At 43.6% G+C, this 19794-nt stretch overlaps 1 protein-coding gene across 1 annotated transcript in view; it reads left to right on the forward strand.

Annotated features, from left to right (window-relative positions):
- Positions 1-16765, forward strand: part of plppr4b (phospholipid phosphatase related 4b) — a gene marked incomplete at both ends in the record, with an annotated part of 34898 nt that extends 18133 nt beyond the window's left edge. The window contains 5 exon segments of the mRNA XM_084151752.1: positions 5855-5912; positions 14446-14619; positions 14828-15124; positions 15318-15491; positions 15662-16765. Of these exon segments, the coding sequence (XP_084007878.1) occupies positions 5855-5912; positions 14446-14619; positions 14828-15124; positions 15318-15491; positions 15662-16765 (1807 nt within the window).
- Positions 16766-19794: the final 3029 nt, after the last annotated feature.

The following is a 19794-nucleotide window of genomic DNA, read 5'->3' on the forward strand; positions in this document are numbered from 1 at the left end:
TATGTTTGTTGCTAGTATACACTAATTGCTGTTTCTTGAAAAATAGTACATTTCCAATGAAAATCAGAAGACTGGATAGTAATTTGCTTTCAATGGGACGGCATGAGAGATTATTATGCATTCAGTTGACATTCATACAGATAGAAAAATGGCAGCCCTGTTCTGAGCAAGTTAGAGATTTTTTAGATTGTTTTTTGCTGCAGATAACCATATGGCAGGTCAGTACTCTAGGTGTGATAAAATCAAAGACTGAATCACCTGATTCAGAGTGTTGGATGTTACATACTCTTGTTATAGCAATGCCCTTACCCATTTTAATTACAATGTTATATTGGACCAAGCACAAAACATTTTGTTTTAGAAATGTGTTATGCCACTCAGACAGAGTTCTTAGTTCTTTGCTCAGTACATCTGTTAGCTCATTATATGCTGATGCTATTCATTACTGAGGGCAAATCATTAGTCAAGACAGTGTAGAGGAGTGGGCCTAAGCAGCTGTCTTGAGGAACACCACAGTGTAAATCGTTACAGTCTGAAAAGCTACCATTAAAGAAAACTTTTTGCATTCTCCTGGACATATAGCTTTCCATCCAGTATAGAGCAGCAGACATAAAATGATAACATTTGAGATACTATCATACTGTCTCTCCTGAATTGAATTATTGAGGTTTATCTAAAAAGACATCCCATTTTCCTGTAGAGCTGAAGACAGACAGTGCCATTACCTATGGGAGATTAATCTGTGTATCTGTGTCTAATATTGTCGTGCCCCTCTTAGTCATTCTAAGACTAATGTATAGCCTTTATGGTCTTATTCATCCTGTAAACAGACAGATGAAACGGACCATTAAATTCAGCCTGCACCATTAAAAGCTCAAAACTGACAGTGGCTCAGGGCATAAACAGTGTCTGTTCCTCTCTGTGAGAGCCAAGCTCGCAGTTTAACAGTCTAAATCTAATGAACTATATAAAGACCCTTAGAAGAGATTGGTACAACAGTTCAATGTTTTTCTCCTCTTTAGTATTCATCTGATGATCTGAAGATGTCACCGATAGACATGGCAGCTTTTTTGTGTTATTTCTTACATTTTTAGCCCAGAACGTTTTTTGTGTTAATATATACAGCCGGACATAACTTTTGGATATCAGAGCGACGGTAACTCACCAGCATTCTGACCAGAAATACAACTTTCCCAAATTGGATGCCTTGTTCGTACCCCCCAAAGCAATTTAACTTATTCCAGAGGCTGCTCCAAGACGCCGCCGCTGTTGAGAGAATGCCAAGAGTGTACAAAGCTGTCATAAAGGCAAAGGGTGGCTATTTAAGGAATCTCAAATATAAAATATATTTGATTTGTTTAACACTTTTTTGGTTACTACATGGTTCCATATGTGTTATTTCATAGTTTTGATGTCTTCACTGTTATTCTACAATGTAGAAAATAGTAAAAATAAAGAAAAACCCTTGAATGAGTAGGTGTGTCCAAACTTTTTGACGGGTACTGTACTCTGTTTCACAGAATCATGGCTCTCTCTGGATATACTGTCCCCGTCCATACAGCCAGCTGGGTTCTCAGTACATCGTGCAGACAGGAATAAAGAACTCTCTGGGAAGAAGAAAGGCGGAGGTGTATGTTTCATGATTAACTACTAATGGTGTGATTGGGATAACATACAGGAACTCAAGTCCTTTTGTTCACCCAACCTAGAATACCTCACAATCAAATGCCGACCATATTACCTCCAAAGAGAATTATCTTCGTTTATAGTCAAAGCCGTGTATATTCCCTCTCAAGCCGATACCACGACGGCCCTCAAGGAACTACACTGGACTTTGTGCAAACTGGAAACCACATATCCTGAGGCCGCATTCATTTTAGCCGGGAACTTTAACAAACCAAATCTAAGGATAACACTACCAAAGTTCTATCAACACATTGCCTGTAGTACTCGTGCTTCAAAAACTCTCTCTGTTACTCTCCCTTCCGGGATGGCTACAAGGCCATCCCCTGCCCTCCCTTTGGCAAATCAGATCCTGACTCCATTCTACTTCTCCCTTCCTATAGGCAGAAACTCAAACAGGAAGTGCTAAGGTCCATTCATCGCTGGTCTGACCAATTGGAATTCATGCTTCTAGATTATTTTGATCATGCGGACTGGGATATGTTCCGGGTTGCCTCTGAGAATAACATTGACGTATACACTGACATGGTGACTGAGTTCATCAGGAAGAGTATAGGGGATGTTGTTCCCTACTGTGACTATTAAAACCTACCCAAACCAAAAACTGTGGATAGATGGCAGCATTTGCGCAAAACTGAAAGTGCGAACCACCACATTTACCCATGGAAAGGTGACTGGGAATATGGTCAAATACAAACAGTGCAGTTATGCCCTCCGTAAGGCAATCAAAGAGGCAAAATGTCAGTACAGAGACAAAGTGGAGTCGCAATTCAACGGCTCAAACATGAGATGTATGTGGCAGGGACTCCAGACAATCGCGGATTACAAAGGGAAAACCAGCCACGTCGTGGACACAACGTCTTGCTCCCGGACAAGCTAAACACCTTCTTCACCCGTTTTGAGTATAGCACAGTGCCACCGACGCAGGCTTCTCCCGAGGACTGTGGGCTTTCGTTCTCCGTGGCCAATGTGAGTAAGACATTTAAGTGTGTTAACCCTCGCAAGGCTGCCGACCCAGACAGCATTCCTAGCCGCGTCCTCAGAGCATGCGCAGACCAGCTGGCTGGAGTGTTTACGGACATATTCAATCTCTCCCTATCCCAGTCTGCTGTCCCCACTTGCTTCAAGATGTCCACCATTGTTCCTGTACCCAAGAAAGTAAAGGTAACTGAACTAAATGACTATCATCATGAAGTGCTTTGAGAGGCTAGTTAAGGATCATATCACCTCCACATTACCTGACACCCTAGACCAACTTCAATTTGCATACCGCCCCAACAGATCGCTCTGCACACTGCCCTATCCCATCTGGACAAGAGGAATACCTATGTAAGAATACTGTTCATTGACTACAGCTCAGCCTTCAACACCATACTATCCTCCAAGCTCATCATTAAGCTCGCGGCCCTGGATCTGAACCCTGCCCTGTGCAACTAGGTCTTTGACTTCCTAACGGGCCGCCCCCAGGTGGTGAACGTAGGAAACAACACCTCCACTGCGCTGATCTTCAACACAGGGGCTCCACAAAGGTGCGTGCTCAGCCCACTCCTGTACTCCCTGTTCACCCATGACTGCGTGGCCACGCATGCCTCAAACTCAATCATCAAGTTTGTAGACGATACAACGGTAGTAGGCCTGATTACCAACAATGATGAGACAGCCTACAGGGAGGAGGTGAGGGCCCTGGCTCTCCAGAGGGTGGTGCAGTCTGCCCAACGCATCACCGGGGGCACACTGCCTGCCCTCCAGGACACCTAAAGCACCCGATGTCACAGGAAGGCCAAAAAGATCATCAAGGACATCAACCACCCAAGCCACGGCCTGTACACCCACTATCATCCAGAAGGTGAGGTCAGTACAGGTGCATCAAAGCTGGGACCAAGAGAATGAAAAACAGCTTATATCTCAAGGCCATCAGACTGTTAAATAGCCATCACTAGCAACTCCGGACTCCGACATTGCTTGTCCTAATATTTATATATTTCTTAATTCCATTCTTTTACTTTTAGTTTTGTGTGTATTGTTGTGATTTGTTAGATATTACTGCACTGTTGGAGCTAGGAACACCAGCATTTCACTACACATGCAATAACATCTGCTAAATATGTGTATGCGACCAATAACATTTGATTTGATTTGATTTGATGCCCCTTGACTTATTCCACATGTTTTTGTGTTACAGCCTGAATTCAAAATGGATTAAATATTATTTTTTTCTCACCCATCTACACACAATACCCCAGAATGACAAAGTGAAAACATGTTTAGAATTTTTTATTCTTTTTTACATGTGAGTTTTTCTGGGTAAGTCTTTGAGAGCTCTGTCAAATTGGTTGTTGATCATTTCTAGACAACCATTTTCAGGTCTTGCCATAGATTTTCAAGTAGATTTAAGTCAAAGCTGTAACTCGGCCACTCAGGAACATTCACTGTCTTCTCGGTAAGCAACTCCAGTGTAGATTTGGCCTTGTGTTTTAGGCTATTGTCCTGCTGAAAGGTGAATTCATCTCCCAGTGTCTGGTGGAAAGCAGACTGAACCAGTTTTTCCTCTTGGATTTTGCCTGTGCTTAGCTCCATTCCGTTTCTTTTTTATCCTGAAAAACTCCCCAGTCCTTAACGATTACAAGCATTTTTTGACAGTATTACTTTAGTGCCTTGTTGCAAACAGGATGCATGTTTTGGAATATTTTATTCTGTACAGGCTTCCTTCTTTCACTCTGTCAATTAGGTTAGTATTGTGGAGTAACTACAATGTTGCTGATCCATCCTCACTTTTCTCCTATCACAGCCATTAAACTCTGTAACTGTTTTAAAGTCACCATTGATCTCATGGTGAAATCCCTGAGCGGTTTCCTTCTTCTCCAGCAACTGAGTTAGGAAGGACACCTGTATCTTTGTAGTGACTGGATGTATTTTGATACACCATCCAAAGTGTAATTAATAACTTCACCATGCTCAAAGGGCTATTCAATGTCTGCTTTATCTTTTTTTACCCATCTACCAATAGGTATGCGAGGCATTGGAAAACCTCCCTGGTCCTTGTGGTTGAATCTGTGTTTGAAATGCACTGCTCGACTGAGGGACCTTACAGATAATTGTACGTGTGGGGGTACAGAGATGAGGTAGTCATTCAAAAATCACGTTAAACACTGTTATTGCACACAGAGTGAGTCCATGCAACTTATTCTGTGACTTGTTATGCACATTTCTACTCCTGAACTTTTTTAGGCTTGCTATAACAAAAGTGTTGAATACTTATTGACTCAAGACATCTCAGATTTTCATTTGTAATTAATTAAAAAAAAAAAAAAAAAAATCATGATTCCACTTTGACATTAATTATTGGGTATTGTGTGTAGGCCAGTGACAAATAATCTAAATTTAATCAATTTCAAATTTAGGCTGTAACACAACAGAATGTGGAAAAAGTCATGGGGTGTGAATACTTTCTGAAGGCACTGTATACAATGGTTTAACCTGTGCTTTTCAATTAGTTACACAAGTCAAAAAGAGGGCAGTAGGGTTTTTTTATGTTGAAAGAAGCTCATGTGCAACTATGAAAGTATACATTTTGTAGTGATGTTACTGTATTGTGTTTTCCCAAAGGGTTAACGGATTGGAGCCAGTGGTAGATAGAACAGTAAAAAGACCAGAACGTAACATACCTGTATGTGGTTCTATTATGCTCACATGATGTACTGCAGCATTTAGTAATGTTTCTGCTATTGTAAGCTCGACAGAATTCTCTCACCTTATGCTATACATAAGATATTTTCAAGATTGTAAATAAAAAAAGTACCATTGCACTCTCCCAGAAGTTTGGTTGGTGCATAACAGCTGTGAATTCAGATAAATAATCAAGTTTGATGGATCCGCACTCAAAATGATGTCACATAAAGCTTAATTCATTTTCCATATTTATTTTTATTTTTACTGCATCAGGAAAGTAAACACAGACGTTTCAGCGTAACAGCCTTCTTCAGTGTGTAGGTAAAACAATTTTCAATCATGAACAACATTTGTAGAGAACACAGATTGTGAGTTAATTTGATGGTCGTGGCATAAAACTGTCCTCCACTGATTTGTACAGTCAATGTTTGCTCAAACGCTAAACTATCTATCTATTTCTTTCCATCCTCTCCTCTTCCCCTCTTTCCTTCTTCCTTTCCAGAAAGTCTTTTCCGTCTCAGCATGCCACACTGGCATCCTTTGCCGCCGTCTACATCTCTGTGAGTAATCATCACACTCACACAAACACTCTACAGTATCGCTCTCCTTCTTGGTCAAATAGCCCTTACACAGCCTGGAGGTGGGTTGGGTCAATGTCCTGTTGAAAAACAAATTATAGTCCCACTAAGCGCAAACCAGATGGGATGGTGTATCGCTGTAGAATGCTGTGGTAGTCATGCTGGTTAAGTGTGCCTTGAATTCTAAATAAATAACTGACAGTGTCACCAGCAAAGCATCCCCACACAATCACACCTCCTCCTCCATGCTTCACGGTGGGAACCACACATGCGGAGACCATCTGGTCACCCACACCGCGTCTCACAAAGACACGGCGGTTGGAACCAAAAATCTCAAATTTGGACTCATCAGACCAAAGGACAGATTTCCACCGGTCTAATGTCCATTGCTTGTGTTTCTTGGCCCAAGCAAGTCTCTTCTTCTTATTGGTGTCCTTTAGTAGTGGTATCTTTGCAGCAATTCGACCATGAAGGCCTGATTCACGCAGTCTCCTCTGAACAGTTGATGTTGAGATGTGTTACTTTAACTCTGTGAAGCATTTATTTGGACTGCAATTTCTGAGGCTGGTAACTCTAATGAACTTATCCTCTGCAGCAGAGGTAACTCTGGGTCTTCCATTCCTGTGGCATCCTCATGAGAGCCAGTTGCATCATAGCGCTTGATGTTTTTTGCGACTGCACTTGAAGAAAATTTTAAACTTCTTGAAATTTTCCGGATTGACAGACCTTCATGTCTTAAAGTAATGATGGACTGTTATTTCTCTTTGCTTATTTGAGCTGTTGTTGCCATAATACGGACTTGGTCTTTTACCAAATAGGGCTATCTTCTGTATACCCCCTCTACCTTGTCACAACACAACTGATTGGCTCAAACACATTAAGAAGGAAAGAAATTCCACAAATGAACTTTTAACAAGGCACACCTGTTAATTGAAATGCTTTCCAGGTGACTACCTCATGAAGCTGGTTGAGAGAATGCCAAGATTGTGCAAAGCTGCCATTAAGGCAAAGGGTGGCTACTTTGAAGAATCTAAAATATAACATATATTTTGATTTGTTTAACACTTTTTTGTTTACTACATGATTCCATATGTGTTATTTCATAGTTTTGATGTCTTCAGTATTATTCTACAATGTAGAAAATTGTAAAACAAATAAAGAAAAACCCTTGAATGAGTATGTAACTTTTGACTGGTACTGTATACTCTATCTATCTATCTATCTATCTATCTATCTATCTATCTATCTATCTATCTATCTATCTATCTATCTATCTATCTATCTATCTATCTATATCTATATATATAGGGGTGGGTTGGGGTCGGGGTGAGGAACCTACATCTGATTCAGGCCAACCTTTTTATGTAGTCTAGGCCCCAATGATGTAGACTAGAAACCAATATTTTATCAGATCAATTATGCCATTTGCATGTTGTATATGTGGGTACTATGTAGCTGTATGCGTGTACTATGTCGTTGTTTGTGTGTACTATGTAGTTGTATGAGTGTGCTATGTAGTTGAATACAGTGCCTTCAGAAAGTATTTACAACCCTTTCCCCATTTTGTTGTGTTACTAAGTGGGATTAAAATGAATTGAATTGTCATTTTTTGTCAATGATCTACAGAAAATACTATGTAATGTCAAAGTGGAAGAAAATTTTACCTTTTACTACTGTGGGCTAAATCAGGGTCACACAGTGTTTCTTGGTAGTCTTAAACAAATCTACTTTGAAACAAAAGTATACACATCACACACATGGTTCTGGGCTTGAAAAAAGAAGACACCTGTACCATGTCAGCTATAGAGTTGAAATCTATTCAATTTTGAGTTTGCATCACAATATTACACTTTATATAGAAGTTTCAGAAGACTGAAATATACAGTGAGGGAAAAAAGTATTTGATCCCCTGCTGATTTTGTACGTTTGCCCACTGACAAAGACATGATCAGTCTATAATTTTAATGGTAGGTTTATTTGAACAGTGAGAGACAGAATAACAACAACAAAATCCAGGAAAACGCATGTCAAAAATGTTATAAATTGATTTGCATTTTAATGAGGGAAATGAGTATTTGACCCCCTCTCAATCAGAAAGATTTCTGGCTCCCAGGTGTCTTTTATACAGGTAACGAGCTGAGATTAGGAGCACACTCTTAAAGGTTTCATGAGCTGAAATAAAAGATCCCAGACATTTTCCGTACACACACAAAGCTTATTTCTCTCAAATTTGTTTACATCCCTGTTAGTGAGCATTTCTCCTTTGCCAAGATAATCCATCCATTTTACAGGTATGGCATATCAAGAAGCTGATTAAACAGCATGATGATTACACAGATGCACCTTGTGCTGGGGACAATAAAAAGCCACTCTAAAATGTGCAGTTTTGTCACACAACACAATGCCACAGATGTCTCAAGTTTTGAGGGAGCATGCAATTGGCATGCTGACTGCAGGAATTTCCACCAAAACTGTTGCCAGAGAATTGAATGTTAATTTTTCTACCATAAGCAGCTTCCAATATAGTTTTTTGAGAATTTTGCAGTGCATCCAATCTGCCTCACAACGGTAGACCACTTGTAACCACGCCATCCCAGGACCTCCACATTCGGCTTCTTCACCTGCAGGATCGTCTGAGTCCAGACACCCGGATAGCTGATGAAACTGTGGGTTTGCACAACCAAATAATTTCTCCACAAACTGTCAGAAACCATCTCAGGGAAGCTCATCTGCGTGCTCGTTGTCCTCACCAGAATCTTGACCTGACTGCAGTTCGGCGTCGTAACCGACTTCAGTGGGCAAATGCTCACCTTCGATGGCCACTGGCATGATGGAGAAGTGTGCTCTTCACGGATGAATCCCGGTTTCAACTGTACCGGGCAGATGGCAAACAGCATGTATGGTGTCGTGTGGGCGAGCGGTTTGCTGATGTCAACGTTGTGAACAGAGTGCCCCATGGTGGCGGTGGGGTTATGGTATGGGCAGGCATAAGTTATGGACAACGAACAGAATTTCATTTTACTGATGGCAATTTGAATTCACAGAGATACCCTGACGAGATCCTGAGGCCCATTGTCGTGCCATTCATCTGCCACCATCACCTCACGTTTCAGCATGATAATGCAATTCTTGGAAGCTGAAAATGTCCCAGTTCTTCCATGGCTGCATACTCACCAGACATGTCACCCATTGAGTATGTGTGGGATGCTCTGGATCGACGTATACGACAGCGTGTTCCAATTCCCGCCAATATCCAGCAACTTCACGTAGCCATTGAAGAGGAGTGGGACAACATTCTACACGCCACAATCAACAGCCTGATCAACTCTATTCGAAGGAGATGTGTCGCGCTGCATGAGGCAAATGGTGGTCACACCAGATACTGACTGGTTTTCTGATCCACGCGCCTACCTTTTTTAAAAAGGTATCTGTGACCAACAGATGCATATCTGTATTTCCAGTCATGTGAAATTCATAGATTGGGGCCTAATTTATTTATTTCAGTTAACTGATTTCCTTATATGAACTGTTAACTCAGTAAAATCTTTGAAATTGTTGCATGTTGCGTTTATATTTTTGTTCAGTGTATCTTGATTGGATAAGGATTCAACCCCCTGAGTCAATACATGTTAGAATCACCTTTGGTAGCAATTACAGCTATGTCTTTCTGGGTAAGTCTCTAAAAGCTTTGCGCACCTGGATTGTTCATTATTTGCCCATTATCCTTAAAAAAATTATTCAAGCACTGTCAAGTTGGTTGTTGATGTCACGTTCGTTGAATGACGGGTCAGACCAAGGCGCAGCGTGATATGCGTACATGTTTATTGAACTTAATAAACACACGACAAAACAACAAAGGAAACGAAACGTGAAGTCCAAGGTAACACACACAACATACCTTAACCGGAACAAGATCCCACAACCCACTAGTGCCAATAGGCTGCCTAAGTATGATCCCAAATCAGAGACAACGAGCTACAGCTGCCTCTGATTGGGAACCACACTGGCCAACATAGATCTACACATAATAGATCGAAACATAGAACACACACAACAAAGAATATACACACCCTGACTCAACATTTAAGCGTCCCCTGAGTCAGGTCGTGACAGTACCCCCCCCCCCCCCTGACCGCACAACATAAACATAACAGGGTAGGGGCCGGGTGGGCATTCCGCCTCGGAGGCGGATCCGGCTCGGGGCGTGACGACCTCTCACTCTCCGCCTCCCTGTTGCGCCCCTGGTCTGGTCTGGACCTCGGCGCACTGCTTCCCCTCTCCTTCCTCCCACGATACGCCAGGCCCTGTCTGGACCCTGGTGTGGGAGACCCCGAGCCTGGAGAGGGGCTGACGTCATGGTCTGGACTGGAGCCACTGACCGGAGCTGGACTGGGCACCGGTGGAGCGGACTGCTCTGGCACCGGAGTGGAGTCGCTGACCGGAGCTGGATCAGGCACCGGTGGAGCGGACTGCTCTGGCTCCGGAGTGGAGCCGCTGACCGGAGCTGGACTAGACCCCGGTGGAGCGGACTGCTCTGGCTCCGGAGTGGCGCAGCTGACCGGAGCTGGATCAGGCACCGGTGGAGCAGACTGCTCTGGCTCCGGAGTGGAGCAGCTGACCGGAGCTGGATCAGGCACCGGTGGAGCAGACTACTCTGGCTCCGGAGTGGAACAGCTGACCGGAACTGGATCAGGCACCGGTGGAGCGGACTGCTTTGACTCCGGAGTGGAGCAGCTGACCGGTGCCGGACCAGGCACCGGTGGAACGGGCACGGGCCGTGCCGGACTGGACAAACGCACCACTGGTCTGGTGCGAGGAGCAGGCACGGGCCGGACCGCACTAGGAACACGCACCACTGGCTTGGTGCGAGGGGCAGGAACAGGCCGGGCCGGACTGGCGACGCGCACCACTGGCTTGGTGCGAGGAGCAGGAACAGGCCGGGCCGGACTGGACTGGCGACGCGCACCACTGGCTTGGTGCGAGGAGCAGGAACAGGCCGGGCCGGGCTGGTGACGCGCACCACTGGCTTGGTGCGAGGAGCAGGAACAGGCCGGGCCGGCGACGCGCACCACTGGCTAATGCGAGGAGCAGGAACAGGCCGGGCCGGACTGGAGACGCGCACCACTGTCTTGGTGCGAGGAGCAGGAACAGGCCTGGCCGGGCTGGCGACGCGCACCACTGGCTTGGTGCGAGGAGCAGGAACAGGCCGGGCCGGGCTGGCGACGCGCACCACTGGCTTGGTGCGAGGAGCAAGAACAGGCCGGGCCGGGCTGGCGACGCGCACCACTGGCTTGGTGCGAGGAGCAGGAACAGGCCGGGCCGGACTGTGGAGGCGGACTGGAGGTCTAGAGTGGAGAGCTGGCACAACCCGTCCTGGCTGGCTGCCCACTTTCGAACTACACGTACGGGGTGCTGGCACAGGACGCACTGGGCTGTGCACGCGCACTGGCAATACAGTTCGTAGAACTGGCGCAGGATATGCGGGACCGAGGAGGCGTTCTGGAGACCAGGAGCGTTGAGCCGGCACACCCCGTCCTGGCTGGATGCCCATCTTCGCATGGCACGTGCGTGGTGCAAGTACAGAACGTACAGGACTGTGCCGGCGCACTGGCGACACAGTACGTAGCTCCGCATAACACGGAGCTTGCCCAGTCATACGCCTCTTTGCGTGAGTACGGGGAGTTGGCTCTGCTCTAACCCTAGGCTCCGCCAACCACCCTGTGTGCCCCCCCAAAAAATTGTTTTTTATTGGGGCTGCTTCTCGGGCTTCCTCCTCGACCGGCCTCCTCCGTGTTGCCGTTGCTCCTCTCCTGCCTGGGCATCTAACTTAGCCCATGGTCCTTTCCCCGCAAATATCTTCTCCCATGACCACAATTTGGCCACCTGTGACATGGCCATCCGCTCCGCCTGGGCACGCTGCTTGGTCCTCGTTTGGTGGGATCTTCTGTCACGTTCGTTGAATGACGGGTCAGACCAAGGCGCAGCGTGATATGCGTACATGTTTATTGAACTTAATAAACACACGACAAAACAACAAAGGAAACGAAACGTGAAGTCCAAGGTAGCACACACAACATACCTTAACCGGAACAAGATCCCACAACCCACTAGTGCCAATAGGCTGCCTAAGTATGATCCCAAATCAGAGACAACGAGCTACAGCTGCCTCTGATTGGGAACCACACCGGCCAACATAGATCTACACATAATAGATTGAAACATAGAACACACACAACAAAGAATATACACACCCTGACTCAACATTTAAGCGTCCTCTGAGTCAGGGCGTGACAGTTGATCATTGCTAGACAGACATTTTAAAGTCTTGCCATAGATTTTCAAGCCAATTTAACTCAATACTGTATCTAGGCCACACAGAAAAATGTAATGTCATCTTGGTAAGCAACTCCAGTGTATATTTGGTAATTGTCCTGCTGAAAGGTGAATTTGTCTCCCAGTGCCTGCTGGAAAGCAGACCGAACCAAGATTTCCTCTAGGAGTTTGCCTGTGCTTAGCTCTATTCCGTTTATTTTTATCCTAAAAAACTCCCTAGTCCTTGCAGATGACAAGCATACCCATAACATGATGCAGCCACCCCCATGCTTGAAAATATGAAGAGTGGTACTCAGTGATGTGTTGTGTTTGATCTGTCCCAAACAGATAAAAATAAAAAGTAAAATGTTTTGGCACATTTTTTGCAGTATTATTTTATTCTGTACAAGCTTCCTTCTTTTCACTCTGTCATTTATGTTAGTATAGTGGAGTTACTACAATGTTGTTAATCCATCCTCAGTTATCTCCTGTCACAGCCATTAAACTCTATAACTGTTTTAAAATCACCATTGGCCTCATGGTGAAATCCCTGAGCACCTGCATCTTTTTAGTGACAGGTTGTATTGATACACCATCCAAAGTGTAATTAATAACTGCACAATGCTCAAATGGATATATATTTTTGTCCATCTAGAAATAGGTGCCCTTTGCGCACCATTGGAAACCTCCCTGGTCTTTGCGGTTGAATCTGTGCCTGAAATTCACTGCTTGACTGAGGGACCTTACATATAATTGTATCTGTTGGGTACAGAGATGGGGTAGTCATTGTTAAGAAATCATGTTAAACACTATTATTGCACACAGAGTGAGTCTATGCAACTTATTATGTGACTTGTTAAGCACATTCTTACTCATGAACTTATTTAGGCTTGCCATAACAAAAGGGTTGAATACTTCTTGACTCAAGACATTTCAGCTTTTGATTTTTAATTAATTTGTAAACATTTCTAAAAACATAATTCCACTTTGACATTATGGAGTATTGTGTGTAAATCAATGAAACAAAATCTCAATTTAATCAATTTTAAATTCAGGCTGTAACACAACAAAATGTGGAAAAAGTCAGTACTTTCTGGGCACTCTAGGTCCACTATGTAGTCTATATAGTATTTTAGCTTTTACATACAGCACATCCAATACATCACACTGTCAGACCGAATAACTATAAACGTCTCCCATAATCCTCAAGGTTAGACTAACAACAGAAGTGTTTTCCTGCACCACTATAGCAGATGAGTCTGTAAATGCTGACAGGCACTAAAGAACCCAAAGCCTCAGGTGCCTGAGGGTAGATGATGCATGCCGCTAGGCCGCATTAGCCACTACTCACAGGAGAGACAGTAGCAGACCTGGGTTCAAATAGTATTTGTTGTATTTTGACTACTTTAGCTACACTTGATCAAGCTTACCTTGTGCATTGGAAACCAAAGGAATAGTCCCAAAAGTGCCACAAAAAAAAAATATATATATCTGACACTCCAGGAAGGCTATATCAAACGCTGAAAATATTTGAAAACAAATACTATTTGAACCCAGGTCTGAACAGTAGCGAGCACTGGCTGTGTCCACAGTAGGGGCTGGTAGTAATAAATCTGCTGTAATAAAGTCGCTTTGAGGGGGAGGATGCTGGATGCTGACTCACAGCTGCTGGAACACGACCAGACAATCATACTATACAAATCCAGAAAATGTGTCCCAAATGGCACCATATTCCCTACATAGTGCACTGCTTTTGACCAGAGCTCTATGGGCCCTGGTCAGACGTAGTGCACAATTATAGGTAATAGGATCCCATTTGGGATGCACTCGGTTCTTTCTCATAGGGGGAGACATGCAGCAGCATCTAGAGCTAAATTAATGGATTTGCATGGAGCTGTGTGGTTTAATGTGCTTAGTTGACATTTTTTAATGGAAAGGCATGGCAATGTTATTCATTCATGTAGGCCTAGTTGTGGTTTAAAATCTCGCAGACAATGTGGATTGTTGCATAAGGATTTCAGCCACAAGCTAAGGTAGCTGAGTCAATTGCAGTTGTTGATGATGATAATGATGATGATGATGATGATGATAATGATGATGATGATCTCAACAACGACAATTATGATGATGATGACATGAATGACGATAATGATAATGATGATATTGATGATGACAATGCCTTTGTGTCCTTGGTCATCTGTAGATGTACTTCAACAGCACACTGACTGAGTCTTCTAAACTACTGAAACCTCTGCTGGTCTTCTCCTTCATCATCTGTGCTATCATTTGTGGGCTGACCCGGATCATCCAATACAAGAACCATGCTATTGATGTCTACCTGGGCTTTCTGCTGGGCGGGGGAATAGCTGTCTACTTAGTACGTTCTGCTGATACTTTCTTAGAGATACTTCTTATTGTTTGTGTTTTATGGTATATAGACTGTTACAGATAGCTATTTTACTGATGAAAAATCCTAATTTGATGTACAGTTGCTACAGTACTTGTTTGTTTGAAAGGATTTGGACTGAAGAGATTGTGTGTATGAGAGATCCTATTTTAAAGCTCTGTCTCTCCTCTGTCTCCAGAGTCTTTATGCAGTGGGGAACTTTCAGCCCAATGAGGATAGCTGCAACTGCCCTCCTCCCCAGCCCTGTGTTCCCTGTCCTTTACCTCACATCAGCCAGGAAGCAGTGCGCCATTTACAGGTGAAGAGCTGCAGCGGCAATATGGACGGCCTCTCTACCTCCCACTCTGAGGGCATCCTCCACCATAACCCCCACCACCGAGACCCCTCCTCTGGTTCCCTCACCAACCTGAAGAGGTCCAGCGCTGACGTGGAGGTCATAACCTCACCCCGCAGCCCCATGGGAAAGGAGAGCATGGTGACTGTTTATTGAATGTAATTAGTGTGCTTGCTTCAGCAAGACCACAGCAGATATTCAACATACTTTATTTTACTCTATTGGTCTTTCAGTATTTTTACAGGTTACTAAAAATAGTTATTAAAAACATTTTGCTGTAACATAACTTAAAAAATTATTTTGAATAAATAAGGTTACAAATTGCTACCCTCAGGTGACGTTCAGCCACACCCTTCCCCGTGTCCACACCCCAGCGATGGACACCGGCACGCGCCGCAACACCACCATCCACCATAGTCACCATGTCTCCATGGACTCCTCCCGCTCCAAACAGCTCCTCTCTCAGTGGAAGAGCAAGAACCAAGAGAGCCGAAAGCACTCCCTGCAGGTTAAACAATTAATACAATTTATAATTTTATAACTAATGATATGTTTATATAATGCTTGTTTCTTCTCATCTTTAAACGCATTGAAATGCATCTTTCTTTCTGAAATGAAAAGAGCTATAGAAGTTGAATAAATATATTTTCGTCTTCTTCTTTTTCTTCTTCTTATTAGGTGATGGAGGGCGAGGTGGCCCAGTCACCCCACCACCGGGGGAGCATGGACTCCATGAGGTACAGCTCCGAGCCTTCGGCCGTGGGGATAAACGGTGTCGATCTGCCAACGCAGTATGTGAAGCTAGCCACCGGGGCCAGCACCACACTACCCAGAGACTGCAGCGGCATCACAGGAGGGGCCAGAGTCTCTATGCAGTCCCGACCTGGTTCTTCACAGCTGGTCCATATCCCAGAGGAGACCCATGAGAACCTCAACAACCCCTTGCCCAAGATGGGTGGGGGAGATGTAGGCGGCGGTGATATATACAATAGTGGGGCTCATGTTAACTGGGTGAAGGCGGCTGAGAAGGCAAATGCCCCATGCATGACTATCAATGGCAGCCAGCAGCCGCGGATCATGCAGGTGATTGCCATGTCCAAACAGCAGGGTCTGCTTCAGACTCATTCCAAGAGCATGGACGAGGGCTGCATGGACGGCTACACCGGAGGGTCCCTCCGCTATAGAGCCCTGAAAGAACCAAATCCCATGGGCACGACATGCAGCACGTTGGGCAGCTCCGTGGGCAGCATCTCAGGCAGCACTGGAGCCATCGTGAGGGTGGACGCCCATCCTGAGAACAACAACAACCCCATGGTTCACGCCCCTTCGACGGATATTAGCAGTGGGGGTTCCTGGAAGACCTGGAGGTCCCAGGACCAGTGTGGGGGTGGTGGTATCAGTGGGTGCAGCCAGGGCCAGTCCTTCGAGCTGAATGACCTGAACAGAGATTCAGAGAGCTGCGAGTCCCTGCCCATGAGGGACGGCTCCATTGGCTCCATAGACAGGAGGAGACAGGCGAATCCCACTGCTGCCACCAATGCACAGAACGCAGGGGGCGGGGAGCACTCCCTCCACCTGCAGCAGGGCATCACCACCATCAGAGTGACCCCAGTAGAGGGGGGTGAGGTCCCCTCAGAGCCCCACTCTGTGACCTCCAGCCGGGACTCCACGCTCCGGAGGAAAGGGAAAGGGAATATCATCCTGATCCCAGAGCGAGGGAACAGCCCGGATAACACCAGGAACGTTTTCTACAAGGGGACTTCATCAACACCCGGTCTGTAGAGAAGAGTGTGGTCACTTGGCTGTCTCCCAAATGGCACTGTATTCCCTATATAGTACCTGCTTTTGACCAGGACCCATAGGGATCTGGTCAAAAGTAGTGCACTATATAGGAAAGAGGGTGCCATTTGGCATACTGCCCTTGTTCACTTGGATGTTGACTGAATTTTCAAGAAAATAACAGTGTCAGTGGGAGGGATTGTTGCACTGTTGGGGATGTTGACCTCTCCCACTGCATCTGTGATAAGAGCCAATCCATCTCCAAACGTATCCAGATACATTTTATTAGTCACAAAGCAGGCTTTATTCAGCATGATATTTGTAATTGTTCCCACAAAAGCACAACCTTGTTGGTGTTGTAGAGTGGTTTACTATGTTCTTATGTACTCTAATAGAAGCATAATAACACTGGAATTGTGTCCAATTTGAAATATTTTCAAAAGTGGGTTATCAAAGTTTTTGTTTTCCTTTTTTTCCGCAAAGTTCCATACTACCCCTATGTAATGTTTTAGTGGGATATTCCAAAGTTGTGCACCATAACTATATAAACGAAAATCCTTTAATTGCCTGCATCGTAAATCGTTTTGAACTTGGTGCTAAACCACCCACACTATTTAGATCAGTGTGCAAGAAATAGTCCTCTATCCATCAATTCTGAAATGTTCAATGCTCCCTGACTGTCTGGCTTTCATTTTGGTGATAATTAGCGAGCTGGACACAGTCAAGAAACTGTATGAATGTAGGACCATTATCATTTCTACCCAGTTTGATTTAGTTTTAGTATTTTTTAAGTATATTGAGTTCTTACTCAAACCACCCACAGGCCGGAATGGACCCCCGTATGTTTGACACCCCGGATTTAGATGAAATACTGTGCATAGAGTACAAATAAATAGACAGAAAATTAGGAACTTGATATAGTTAGGAACTACCTTTTGTATTATTTGCTGTATAGATGCCACATACCCTAGAGACAACTGTGTTGATGACCATAAGTGCTTAGCATTCCTACTGTAGCTAAATTCAATATGCTGTGAACTGCACTAAAAAAACTGTGGTTCCTACACCTTTATATTCAATGACCAGGTTGTGTTTGTTCTATCACAATAACACTGTTTGGATTTATTCTACCAACATACTGTACATGATTTACATAGTGGCTGCATCCCAAATGGCCAACTTGGACTCAGGGGTAGACGTAACATAGTAAAAGTAAATCTGTCTCCCTCCATTTGTGATGATATGTTACGAATCGTATGGTATGTATTAATTTGTGTATGTCCATCATCCATTTCGTATGATACGTTACGAATTGCAATTCGTACCATATGTTACAAATTTGCAATATGTATGATATGTTACGAATTCCAATTTGTTGTGGCTAACGTTAGCTAGCTAGGTGGCTAGGTGGTTAACGTTAGCTAGGCTAGGGGTTAGGGGTTAAGGTTAGGGTTAAGGTTAAGGTTAGGAGTTAGTGTTAGGTGTTAGTGGAAGGGTTAGCTAACATCTTAAGTAGTTGCAAAGTAGCAAAAAAATAGTAAGTATTTGCAAAGTTGCTAATTAGCGAAAATGCAAAAATGGTCATGAAGTGATTCAAACAATGCAACCTTTCAGTTGCAGGCGTTCACCTTATACGATGAGCCGTCCACCCCGACCAACCTCCCTCCATTTGTTATCCTTATGTCTTATGTAACCATACCAAACGTAACATATCGTACTAATTTGACTGTCACAGGTTTATGTTTACTACAGTATGTTACGTCTTGTCTTTGAGGCTAGGCTGAAATGGCACACTATTCCTGATATATGTAGGGAATAGGGTGCTATTTGGGACTCAAAAAGCTGTGTGTGTGTGTGTGTGTGTGTGTGTAAACTGTCATGCAGACTACACTGATATATAGGCCGGTTTAAAATGCTCATTCTACTTTCTTTACAAATCTTTCTTAGTAGCATTTGAGTCATAGGCTCTGGGTATCATGACTGAAACTGTCTCTGTAAAACACTGTGCTTCTCTGTGATATAAGTTACACTGTAGCAGAGGACAGAGGTATTCTGTTCACTCCTTGTATATTTTACAGTTGAGTAGACACAGTAAAGGTAAAGTGGTGATTCTTGTACATGTTATCTATTGATGACAAGAGTGTACTTTTACTCCAGGCTTTTTCTTCTGCTTTTGACTTCTATTTTATCTTGGGTTACGATTCCATTTTATATTTCAGATAATTTTCCATTGCAAGGACCTTAATACTGTATTAATTATTAAACTGTGCATATCAATCATATCTAATTGAGGTTTTATTCTAGCTACTATAAGAAGGATTTGACCCAATGTTATGAGACTGTGATCTATGAGGTATTTTTAGACTGCTTTTCTTTCCTTTTATTACTTTTGAATAATGAACTATTTGTGCCAAAGGCTATCTTTAACGAAACATATTTATATATCAAGCCTATTCTATATTACTAATTTAAGCAATGTAGCCCTCTGCATGGTCATTCTGAGATGCTGTAGAACATAGAGTATTATTGTAAATGATGCCTTTATCCAATTGTTCGTATAAAAAAAGAAACAAGTTGATTGACAATCTTTTTAACAAGATATACAGTATATTATCATATCAGGTCCCTATTTTTCAGGTTGTTTTTTTAATTTGATAGATTGTAACTGAAAATGAGAACTGGTTCTCAATCAATATATGAAATTGTAGGTAATGTTTGGTATATATAAAGTGTGTTGTTATTATTACACTGTGGTCAAAGAGAAGATATTTAGATAAAACTGGTGCAAATTGAGAATGAATGATTTCTGCATGCTTTCTAGGATGTCCTTGGTTGGTTTATCTCCACAAATCCTTCTGAACATTCGGTGCACATGTATCAGGGTAGATGGCAATTGTGTGTTGTCTCAATATTGGAATAAATGTTTGCTATAGAGAACCCAGCATTCTTGCTCCTCTGATTTGAAGTGCAATATTGATGCCAGTTACTTCCCAAAGTACATCTTGTGAGTTGCATATCACTGATCTAGTGCT

Source organism: Coregonus lavaretus, assembly GCF_964263955.1.
Source record: "Coregonus lavaretus genome assembly, chromosome: 34".
In the NCBI taxonomy this organism is placed as follows: Eukaryota; Metazoa; Chordata; class Actinopteri; order Salmoniformes; family Salmonidae; genus Coregonus; species Coregonus lavaretus.